Source organism: Oncorhynchus tshawytscha, linkage group LG09 (genome assembly GCF_018296145.1).
Source record: "Oncorhynchus tshawytscha isolate Ot180627B linkage group LG09, Otsh_v2.0, whole genome shotgun sequence".
NCBI lineage: Eukaryota > Metazoa > Chordata > Actinopteri > Salmoniformes > Salmonidae > Oncorhynchus > Oncorhynchus tshawytscha.
In genome coordinates, this window is record NC_056437.1 from 9,752,135 (window position 1) to 9,764,634 (window position 12,500).

At 42.1% G+C, this 12,500-nt stretch overlaps 1 protein-coding gene across 11 annotated transcripts in view; it reads right to left on the reverse strand.

Annotated features, from left to right (window-relative positions):
- The window catches only part of nedd4l (NEDD4 like E3 ubiquitin protein ligase), a 112,654-nt gene that overhangs the window by 7,421 nt on the left and 92,733 nt on the right, over positions 1-12,500 (reverse strand). For all 11 annotated transcript variants that reach the window (XM_042326486.1, XM_042326485.1, XM_042326484.1 and 8 more), the window contains 8 exons: positions 11,387-11,445; positions 9,847-9,912; positions 9,131-9,360; positions 6,871-6,992; positions 6,625-6,695; positions 5,035-5,204; positions 401-461; positions 17-76 (listed from right to left, as the gene is read on the reverse strand). In XM_042326486.1, coding sequence (XP_042182420.1) covers positions 17-76; positions 401-461; positions 5,035-5,204; positions 6,625-6,695; positions 6,871-6,992; positions 9,131-9,360; positions 9,847-9,912; positions 11,387-11,445 — 839 coding nt within the window. The remainder of the gene's footprint in view (positions 1-16; positions 77-400; positions 462-5,034; positions 5,205-6,624; positions 6,696-6,870; positions 6,993-9,130; positions 9,361-9,846; positions 9,913-11,386; positions 11,446-12,500) is intronic.

The window sequence follows — 12,500 nt, forward strand, 5'->3', positions numbered from 1 at the left end:
AACAATAATACTGTACCTCAAGCTCGTTTTCATCAAATATCTTGATGAGGTCGATGAGAGTGAGTTCAGTGAATCCCTGTTGGACGAAAATACAGGGGGAAATAAAATCTGTAAATCACGATGCTGAACAGCTATTGGAGGGATTACATGCCAGATTTACTCAAACTTCAGTTGCAGGTACAGACTTTCAACTGAAAAAACTTCTAGCCACCTGATTTTGATCTGCAGTACGACGGTTATAATATAACCCTCGAAACCTCCAGAACCGTCTTTCTAAAGATGGTCTCTCTACACTTCAAAACAAGGCCTGTTGACCTATTGGTCTGGGTACAAATCATTTTGCTTCACTGTCACCAAATAACAAGAGGTATTACCGCATTACAGTTAAAACAACACTAACCTCCAAGAAGGCATTCATCTGTTTCTGGACCCGGTTCACAAACCTCCACTGAATGACAAGACTGTTAGAAAACAGAGCAATTAGTAGTGCAAACCTAGATAGTTAGATGGCGTACTATCATATTATGACAAATCAATACAACGGGGCAAAAAAGTATTTAGTCAGCCACCAATTGTGCAAGTTCTCCCACTTAAAAAGATGAGGCCTGTAATTTTCATCATCGGTACACTTCAACTATGACAGACAAAATGAGAGAAAAAAATCCAGAAAATCACATTGTAGGATTTTTAATGAATATATTTGCAAATTATGGTGGAAAATAAGTATTTGGTCAATAACAAAAGTTTATCTCAATACTTTGTTATATACCTTTTGTTGGCAATGACAGAGGTCAAACATTTTCTGTAAGTCTTCACAAGGTTTTCACGCACTGTTGCTGGTATTTTGGCCCATTCCTCCATGCAGATCTCCTCTAGAGCAGTGATGATTTGGGGCTGTTGCTGGGCAACACGGACTTTCAACTCCCTCCAAAGATTTTCTATGGGGTTGAGATCTGGAGACTGGTTAGGCCACTCCAGAATCTTGAAATGCTTCTTACGAAGCCACTCCTTCGTTGCCCGGGCGGTGTGTTTGGGATCATTGTCATGCTGAAAGACCCAGCCACGTTTCATCTTCAATGCCCTTGCTGATGGAAGGAGGTTTTCACTCAAAATCTCACGATACATGGCCCCATTCATTCTTTCCTTTACACGGATCAGTCGTCCTGGTCCCTTTGCAGAAAAACAGCCCCAAAGCATGATGTTTCCACCCCCATGCTTCACAGTAGGTATGGTGTTCTTTGGATGCAACTCAGCATTCTTTGTCCTCCAAACACGACGAGTTGAGTTTTTACCAAATGACCATATGACATTCTTCCAATCTTCTTCTGGATCATCCAAATGCTCTCTAGCAAACTTCAGACGGGCCTGGACATGTACTGGCTTAAGCAGGGGGACACGCTGGCACTGCAGGATTTGAGTCCCTGGCGGCGTAGTGTGTTACTGATGGTAGGCGTTGTTACTTTGGTCCCAGCTCTCTGCAGGTCATTCACTAGGTCTCCCCGTGTGGTCCTGGGATTTTTGCTCACCGTTCTTGTGATCATTTTGACCCCACGTTGTGAGATCTTGCTTGGAGCCCCAGATCGAGGGAGATTATCAGTGGTCTTGTCCTGTATGTCTTCCATTTCCTAATAATTGCTCCCACAGTTGATTTCTTCAAACCAAGCTGCTTACCTATTGCAGATTCATTCTTCCCAGCCTGGTGCAGGTCTACAATTTTGTTTCTGGTGTCCTTTGAGAGCTCTTTGGTCTTTGCCATAGTGGAGTTTGGAGTGTGACTGTTTGAGGTTGTGGACAGGTGTCTTTTATACTGATAACAAGTTCAAACAGGTGCCATTAATACAGATAACGAGTGGAGGACAGAGGAGCCTCTTAAAGAAGAAGTTACAGGTCTGTGAGAGCCAGAAATCTTGCTTGTTTGCAGGTGACCAAATACTTATTTTCCACCATAATTTGCAAATAAATTCATTAAAAATCCTACAATGTGATTTTCTGGATTTTTTTTCTCCTTTGTCATAGTTGAAGTGTACCTATGATGAAAATTACAGGCCTCTCTCATCTTTTTAAGTGGGAGAACTTGCACAATTGGTGGCTGACTAAATACTTTTTTGTCCCACTGTATATACAGGGGCACCGGTACCGAGTCAGTGTGCAGGGGTACAGGCTAGTTGAGGTAATCTGTACATGTAGGTGGGGGCGAAGTGACTATGCATAGGTAACAAACAGTGAGTAGCAGCAGTGTACAAGAGGGGGGGTGTCAATGTAAATTGTCCTGTGGCGATTTTTATGAATTTTTCTGCAGTCTAATGGCTTGGGGGTAGAAGCTGTTGAGGAGCCTTTTGGTCCTAGACTTGGTGCTCCGGTACCGCTTGCCGTGCGGTAGCAGAGAAAACAGTTTATAACTTGGGTGACTGGAGTCTCTGACAATTTTATGGGCTTTCCTCTGACACCGCCTGTTATATAGATCCTGGATGGCAGGAAGCTTGGTCCAAGTGATGTACTGGGCTGTACGCATTACCCTCTGTAGTGCCTTACGGTCAGATGCCAAACAGTTGCCATACCAGGCGGTGATGCAACCGGTCAGGATGCTCTCAATGGTGCAGCTGTAGAACCTTTTGAGGATCTGGGGAACCATGCCAAATCTTTTCAGTCTCCTGAGAGGGAAAAGGTGTTGTAGTGCCCTCTTCACAACTGTCTTGGTGTGTCTGGACCATAATAGTTTGTTGGTGATGTGGACACCAAGGAACTTGAAACTCTCGACCCGCTCCACTTCAGTCCTGTCAATGTAAATGAGGGCCTGTTCGGCCCGCCTTTTCCTGTAGTCCACAATCAGCTCCTTTGTCTTGCTCACATTGAGGGAGAGGTTGTTGTCCTGGCACCACACTGCCAGTTCTCTGACTGTAGGTCCTATGACTGAGGGTAGTCTGGCCCAGGGGTGTGAAGGTGAACGGAAATCAAATCAAATTTTTTTGTCACATACACATGGTTAGCAGATGTTAATGCGAGTGTAGCGAAATGCTTGTGCTTCTAGTTCCGACAATGCAGTAATAACCAACAAGTAATCTAACTAACAATTCCAAAACTACTGTCTTATACACAGTGTAAGGGGATAAAGAATGTACATAAGGATATATGAATGAGTGATTGTACAGAGCAGCATAGGCAAGATACAGTAGATGGTATCGAGTACAGTATATACATATGAGATGAGTATGTAAACAAAGTGGCATAGTTAAAGTGGCTAGTGATACATGTATTACATGTGTCTCCGGAAAGGCACTAGAGCGACAAATCGCCCTTGCTGTCTCTGCCTGGCCGGTTCCCCTCTCTCCACTGGGATTCTCTGCCTCTAACCCTATTACAGGGGCTGAGTCACTGGCTTACTGGTGCTCTTCCATGCCGTCCCTAGGAGGGGTGCATCACTTGAGTGGGTTGAGTCACTGACGTGATCTTCCTGTCCGGGTTGGAGCCCCCCTTGGGTTTGTGCCATGGGGGAGATCTTTGTGGGCTATACTCGGCCTTGTTTCAGGGTAATAGGTTGGTGGTTGAAGATATCCCTCTAGTGGTGTGGGGGCTGTGCTTTGGCAAAGTGGGTGGTGTTATTTCCTGCCTGTTTGGCCCTGTCCGGGGGTATCGTCGGACAGGGCCACAGTGTCTCCCAACCCCTCCTGTCTCAGCCGCCAGTATTTATGCTGCAGTAGTTTGTGTCGGGGGGCTAGGGTCAGTCTGTTATATCTGGAGTAATTCTCCTGTCTTATCCGGTGTCCTGTGTGAATTTAAGTATGCTCCCTCTAATTCTCTCTATTTCTCTCTCTGAGAACCTGAGCCCTAGGACCATGCCTCAGGACTACCTGGCCTGACGATTCCTTGCTGTCCCCAGTCCACCTGGTCATGCTTCTGCTCCAGGATATGGAACCCTGACCTCTCCACTGGACGTGCTACCTTGTCCTGGACCTGCTGTTCTGGACTCTCTGTCACACCTGCTGTCTCAAACTCTGAATGATCGGCGATGAAAAGCCAACTGACATTTACTCCTGAGGTGCTGACCTGTTGCACCCTCTACAACCACTGTGATTATTATTCTCTGACCCTGCTGGTCATCTATGAACGTTTGAACATCTTGGCCATGTTCTGTTATAATCTCCACCCAGCACAGCCAGAAGAGGACTGGCCACCCCTCAGAGCCTGGTTCCTCTCTAGGTTTCTTCCTAGGTTCTGGCCTTTCTAGGGAGTTTTTCCTAGCCACTGTGCTTCTACATCCGCATTGCTTGCTGTTTGGGGTTTTAGGCTGGGTTTCTGTACAGCACTTTGTGACATCAGCTGATTTAAAAAGGGCTTTATAAATACATTTGATTGACTCAGTCATGAGTGCATTCAGGTGTGTTCCTCTGTGATTTTCTTCACAAAAGACAGAGGCTCGTTCTGTTCAGAACAACCCAGGGTCTGACGCCATGTCATCTTCTGACTGTATATCAAACAGTGATCATAAACGTGGACACTGTATATTAACATGGAAATGTGAAGTGCACATTTGGACTTACAGGTGTTTTGAGTTGCTTGTATGACGCCAAAGCAGTATTTATTATAATCCTCAATGTCTCATCTTTCTAAATACAGAGTCCTCTTCATTTACAGCTTTTCTCTCACTCAGACAACAAAACTTTTGCAAAAGTTGCCCAATTAGAGGGAGGTATGTGGGCAACTTCTTGTTGTGTGCGGTGCTCAAGTCCAGAACGGTTATCAGCCAAAATCCACAGAGCACTGAAGCACAGAGCCTGAGCCCTGACGCATGTTACTGTACAGCCACTGCGTTCCAATTTAGGTGCTTATCAGTGTCCAAATCTGACATTTTCAACCCGTATATACAGGTACAAGTATAAAGGGTTAATACCGACAAATGACAAATAAACTTGAATATTGAGTCTTGAATCAGATTATTACAAAAACTCCAAAGGGAAGTAACTAAATTAAAATGGCATCACATTTAAAAAATAATGTAAAATAATGTTAGTGATTGAAGACGAAAGGTGAACTTACTCGATGTATTCCATTTTGTTGTGGTTGGTCACCACCATGTCCCCACCACTGGGCTTCAGATCCACCTGATACGTCTGTCCAAAGTTATCCTCATCGATACAGAACCGCAGGTCCAGCTCAGTAGGATCATTCTCCAGGATCCACTTCAGAGAGTTGTAGTATTCACTGTCCTACAAGGTCAACGTGGTGTTGAAACAAAGACGTTACATAGTGTGTGTGTGTGTGTGTGTGTCTGTGTGTGTGTGTCTGTGTGTGTGTGTCTGTGTGTGTGTGTCTGTGTGTGTGTGTGTGTGTGTGTGTGTGTGTGTGTGTGTGTGTGTGTGTGTGTGTGTGTGTGTGTGTCTGTGTGTGTGCCTGTGTGTGTGTCTGTGTGTGTGTGTGTCTGTGTGTGTGCCTGTGTGTGTGTCTGTGTGTGTGTCTGTGTCTGTGTGTGTGTGTCTGTGTCTGTCTCTGTGTCTGTGTCTGTGTGTGTGTGTGTGTGTGTGTGTGTGTGTGTGTGTGTGTGTGTGTGTGTGTGTGTGTGTGTCAAACTAGTTTTCTGGAATGAAGTCTGAGCCCACTCAATTTGTATGCTTATGAAGCTGTTGTTTCTGGCTAGACACTTTTTAAAACTCATTCAGTGGTGTAAAAAAAATACTTTAAAGTACTACTTAAGTAGTTTTTGGGGGTATCTATACTTTACTACTGATATTTTGACAACTTACTCCAATACATTCCTAAAGAAAATAATGTACTTTTTACTAGATACATTTTCCCTGTCACCCAAAAGTACTCGTTACATTTTGAATGCTTAGCAGGACAGGAAAGTTGTATAATTCACACACATACTAAGAACAACCCTGGTCATCCCTACTGTCTCTGATCTGGAGGACCCACTAAACAGAGAACATCCCTGGTCATCCCTACTGCCTCTGATCTGGAGGACTCACTAAACAGAGAACAACCCTGGTCATCCCTACTGCCTCTGATCTGGAGGACTCACTAAACAGAGAACAACCCTGGTCATCCCTACTGTCTCTGATCTGGAGGACTCACTAAACAGAGAACAACCCTGGTCATCCCTACTGACTCTGATCTGGAGGACTCACTACTGCCTCTGATCTGGAGGACTCACTAAACAGAGAACAACCCTGGTCGTCCCTACTGCCTCTGATCTGGAGGACTCACTAAACAGAGAACAACCCTGGTCATCCCTACTGCCTCTGATCTGGCGGACTCACTAAACACAAATGCTTTGTTGGTAAATGATGTCTGAGTGTTAGGAGTGTGACCCTGGCTACCTTCAATAACAAACAAACCGTGCTGTCTGGTTTGCTTAATATAAGGAATTAAATTCTCTACTTTTGATATTTAAGTATATTATAGCAATTACATTTACTTTTGATACTTAAGTATATTTAAAACCAAACACTTTGACTTTAAGTATTTTACTGGGTGACTCACTTTTACTAATTTTCTATATAAAAAGGTATCTTTACTTTAACTCAAGTATGATAATTGGGTACTTTTTCTACCACTGAACTTTAAATCTCTGAGATTAAACTACCTAATGAAAGTAATGGTAATGATGAGATGATTCCAGAGCCTCACCACTGATTCCATGTCTTTCAGTGTGATCTGCTTCCCGAGCATCATCTTGTAGAATGGTCGGATGAAGAAGCCTGAAGAGAGGAGACAAGACAACGTTCAATCAGACCTGGGGTCAAAAGATATTAAACTTATTTACAAAATGGACAATCAAAAGGTCTATTCTATTGTCGGCGGCCTTGTGATGGTTGGAAAACAATTTTGCATAAAATACCAGAGCTTCTGATATACAAGAGCAGCTGATCTTACCGTCCAATAGCTTCCCATGGAACACGGCCATCCCTGCCACTCGACCAATGAACTTGAAGTATGAGAGGTGGTCCTCGTTACACAGCCCAGAGTTAGGGTTGATCTGTAGTGTGTAGTTATCTCTGAAGAGACAAGAGAGAGAGGCTGGGGTCAGATATGATGAAATGTGGCACACATGACCAAAATAATTTCCACACGTGGGACAATAAAGTTTTCTAACAGGGCCTGAAACAGACTTCTTGGTCCACCAGCCACTGTGGCAGGTAGATTTCAAATCTACCAGCCACTAAGATTTTTTTACCAGCCCAATTTTTTTTGCCCCCATTATTAAACCAAAAACAACTCCGGATGAACATGTGTTGTGATGTTTCTAAAATAATACATGTATTAGTCGTAAGAAGTGATGTGGTATATTACTCAATTTCCCCCCAGAAAAAAATGTGCAACCCGAGTCTTAACTAAAATATCACAGATGACACAAAAAAATGTCAGCTGCCCCTTTAAGGGCGTGAGGTTACCACGGCAACAAGTGGGTTCGGGAGTCGTGAGTGACAGTATGCATGTGAGATAGAGAATCTGATCAGTAGCCGTCAGCAGATGTGTCGTTGTTAGCAGTTGAAGCAAACTCAAAACATTGAAAAACAACCGAGTTTGTAAACAAAACAATGTAAATAGCCAAGAAACACAAGAACAAAGTCTAAACAGTAGATTTGAGTAAATTAGACCAACTTTAACACCTTTGTGCAGCGCTTCTAAAAATGTATCATGTTCAGCTCTTGAATCACAGTGCGCACTGCCAGGTTAACCTATATTATTTGACTCCTAGCTAGTTCTTTGTGTGACTAGCTACCAGATATGAACAGATCGACATAAACACTTTGAAAACTGCTACTGCAGCATTTATTTTGCTGTAAATAAGCTCATTCTTCTAGCTCCTTTACTATTCGCTAACGTGAGTGAAATGCTTGCACTGTGGAGCCCTGACCACCCGTGTTCATTTTAGGAACCTGGTATCTAATCTAACCAATCAAATCAATGATTACATCCCAGGACAGAAGTCAACGGTCTGAAGTCACTTCCTAAGGCCAGGATTAAGATTGGTTTGAGATGTATGGTCAGAAAAAAAAAAATGGAGAAAGGAACAGGCATGTGCAAACATTCCCTTTTGAGACAAATGTCACTGATTGTAAGGCTGGAAATGGTCTATATGCTGTTCTTCTGAGGAAAGCATTGATTGTCAGGAAGGCAGAGTGAACGAGAGGAAGAGGGAGCCCTTAAAACAGGAAATTGGCTGTGTCTCTTTTCATGACCATCTGTAGAATTTCTCGTTCCTGTTTTAGACACTATACAATAGAGCAGTGGTTTCCTGTGGTCCGCAGGTGTACTGCATGTATTTTCTTATTGACTTTTTTCCCTTCCAAAATTAATAAGTTAGAGACATGATAAGCAATTTTACATTACTTTTCACAGTGCTAACTGTAAATAATAATAGGCCTTTCATTTGTTACATACTGCAAAAATGTACCAAATTTGACTGTCAATATATTATTATTATTATTTTTTTTAAATATCTGTGACTCCACAAAATGGTGGTCCTCAAGAGTTTATTATTATTTTTTTTTACCCCCTTTTTCTCCCCAATTTCATGGTATCCAATTGTTAATATCTTGTCTCATCGCTACAACTCTCGTACGGGCTCGGGAGAGACGAAGGTTGAAAGACATGCGACCTCCGATACACAACCCAACCAAGCCGCACTGCTTCTTAACACAGTGCGCATCCAACCCAGAAGCCAGCCGCACTAATGTGTCGAAGGAAACACCGTGCACCTGGAAACCTTGGTTAGCGCGCACTGCGACCAGCCCGCCACAGGAATCGAGGACATCCCTACCGGCCAAACCCTCCCTAACCCGGACGACGCTAGGCCAATTGTGCGCCTCCCGGTCGCGGCCGGCTACGACAGAGCCTGGGCATGAACCCAGAATCTCTGGTGGCACAGCTGGCGCTGCAGTACAGCGCCCTTAACCACTGCGCCACCCGGGAGGCCCGTCCTCAAGAGTTTTTGATGAGGATTTTGTGAAAACGTTTGGGAAGCGCAACAGTAACGTGCGCAGCAGTAACGTGCGCAGCAGACCCCAGAACTCGTCTCTTCCTCAGCTGCCATTACCAAACTGCACCAACGAACGAGAAATGTGCACATTTTCATTTGTACTTCTGTAAGTTGCTATAAGTGGTGGACAATGATAGAGACAATACATACGTGGCTGAGTATTCAAAGAGTCCATAGTAAGGGTTGAACATCTCCTTAGACAACAGGAAGAACCACTCCCTGGCCACACCTCCGTAGTCCAGCCCCTTCTCTGACTCAAACTCGATCCAGAGGCGGGCCTTCAGGATATCTGGTCTCTTCAGAGACATGATACGACGATACGACTCCTCAAAGATGTTGGTCCTGTGCAGCTTCATCTCAAACCTGTTAGGGATGTCCGCCTGGGGATATAATAGATGAAAATACATCATACACACATTCAGTGCACCTAAAAGGGAATACAAACCCAAAAAATAATACATGTTTACCCTAAAACGTAGTTTGCCAGTTTATTTAAGTATTATTTATCTGTACAGAGGATGGATGGTTGTTCATATCACAAACATTTGGGATAAAAGCCTCGTTCAGTGGTTCTAACCAGGGAACACAAAGAGAAAGACTAATTTCTCTTTAGATTAATGTTAACTAGGATGTGTGAGGTAAGGTAAAGTGTTTTTGCACTGAATACTTACGTAAAGACTACATTTGAGTTATATATATATATTTTTTTTAATTCATCTTTAAAAATATCATTTTTGTTCTACTTTGACAGAGTATTTTGTGTAGATTGATGACAACAAAAATTACAATTATATCAATTTTAATCCCACTTTGTAACGCAAAATGTTGAGCACTAAAATGTTGAGCAGCAAGGTAACATTTCTTACCGGTTTCTTCAACTTCTTTCTGAAGTAATCATATTTCTGTTTGAATTCTCTAGAGTATGGCACAGCCTGCAATGGAACAAACAAGTGGCAGTCAGTCAATATAACTGTCTATTCTAGAGCGAGAGTGGCTTATCTTGGTCATGAAAGATAGTATCTTTGTAATGTGCAATACTGTATACGGCATCATGGGGACAGTATCTTTGTCTTATGTTAAACCACAATACTGTATATGATGGTAACTGTATATTTGGCTCATAGAAAACCACACATACTCACAGGCCCTGTCTATGCTAGAGAGAGAAAGGGTGGCTTATCTTGGTTGTAAAAGACAGTATCTTTGCCATGTACAATACTGTATATGATGGTGACAGCATATAAATTAGGCATTAGAATGGACATGAACCTTCTTATGATGGCTTAAAGTTCAGCCATATTGGTCAGGGAGTTGGTCAACCATGGTTTGCCAGTGCTGTGATAGGATAGTGTAAAAGGATGAATTTCAATAATTTATCTTCACTAAGTTTTTTTTTTTAGATAATATGCCAATAAGCTAAAATTCCATATAAACAACGCAGTCAATCCACAGCCAGCCATACACTGTCTGAAATCAGTTGATATGAGACAAGTTGTAAATGCAAGTACTGATATTTTATCATAATAGTACTCACTGCTTTCCAAGAAAACAAAAACTTAAGACATTTATGGTCTGTTCGCATATATTTTAGAGGAAATGTATACAGAAAATGTGTATTAAACCCATATAAACTGTATTCATGATTATATGACAATATTTTAGGTTGACAATAATTATATTACAAAATGTCTGATATATCACGCCTTACTTTTATTTAACTGCATAAGTAAAATAAGGATTATGCCTCTACTGCCATTCCAATTAGACTGCTTTGAATTTATACCTGACCAATATGGCTGCCATTTTCAGCCCATTCTGGAACTTTGAGGATCTATGGCATAGCCATCATCATAAAAACCTATTTGTGCATTAGCTAGAATTTCACAACACTAGCTAGCTAGCTAGAGAGAGTATTCCACATTGAGTGTGTGAACTGGCGTTGGTAGCTTCCCTGCCCTTTGTTTCATTTGGATTGACTTGAGACTGGTTCAGCAAGCCGACACTAGCTAGCAAATTTTCGCGCACATTTTGATTTTCATAAATACTCATTCTACCGCCACAAAACACCTACGCTAGAAGGAAAATATGGTAGTGATGATTTGCTCATGAAAGCCCCCTGTCAATGTTAGCTACAGGTTTATAGTTTTTCGGTAAGATTAACTGACTTCAGAATAAAAGGGGGTTCAGTGGACAATTTCACTGTGGTAACATTGGCTACAATATGCCGAACAAACTTTTTTTTTTTTTTTTTTAGCTATCCCATAAGTGTTTGTGAGTTAGACAGATCAGTGCAGACTGCAGTCTCGCTATCTGCCGTGAAACAATGGACATAGCCCCTCTAGTAATTTAAACAGGATCTCTGTGGGTGACAATATCTTCGCCTCATAGTTAACCAGAGATACTCACAGGCCCTGTGATAGCAGGACTCTGTAGACGAGGATCCTCCCATTGAGTGGCTTTGGTGTCTGAAGGTGACAAAATAACAGTCAGGAATATGGTTATACTGTATACCGTAATATACCATTAAATTAAAGCTGTAGCAGAAAAAAAAAAAATCTTCAAAGAAAGGTTCACATCCTCATTTTTTTGTTTGTTTTGTCATTTGTGATTCATCTGTGAAATCCATTCCATCACTCACTCAATGAGTCAGTCAGCCACAACATCGACTGCTGACATCCTGCTTGTTAAATTGAGCACACTGTGAAGCTTTGAATAATGAATGCAGGTGACTTGAGACAAAGATTCTGAGGTATTGATCTATGAGAACAGACAGACAGAGACAGAAAGACTCTACAGGTCTACAGTGACACCCAGGGTTTTTCTGTATCAAAAGGAGCTTAATGTGGGGGCAGTGGCAGGGGGGCGTGACAATGGGAAGACTGTAGAGGCCCCCGTCTTGGCGGTGTAGAGACATTTTGAGGGGAATTTTTTATTTCTCCCTCACTTTAATGTTGGTCATTGTTAGTTCTCAAAGATGATATTATTAAAAAATATATATAAGTCCATTATCTTCTCTACCTACTTTACATCTGGTTCTAGACATTTAAGTTTACACTGAAAATGTTTTTCCATCACAAGAACAAATACATTTGTATCTATCTATATATAGCATACAAAACATTAAGAACATGCTCTTTCCATGGCCCAACAACTTGAGGCTGGTCTGAGGGCATACAGGTAGGTGGGGGTGGGTAGGTGCAACACAATATCAGGAAGGTGTTCCTAATGTTTAGTATAGTCAGTGTAAGGAAAGTATTCAGACGCCTGGAGTACACATTTTGTTAAGTTACAGCCTTATTCTACAATTGAATACATTTATTCCCCCCCCCTCATCAATCTACACTCAATACCCCATAATGACAAATTTAGCAAATTTATAAAAAACTGAAATATCATAATTACATAAGTATTCAGACCCTTTACTCAGTACTTTGTTGAAGTACCTTTGGCAGCGATTACAGCCTTAAGTCTTCTTGGGTGTGAAGCTACAAGCTTGGCATACCTGTATTTGGGGAGTTTC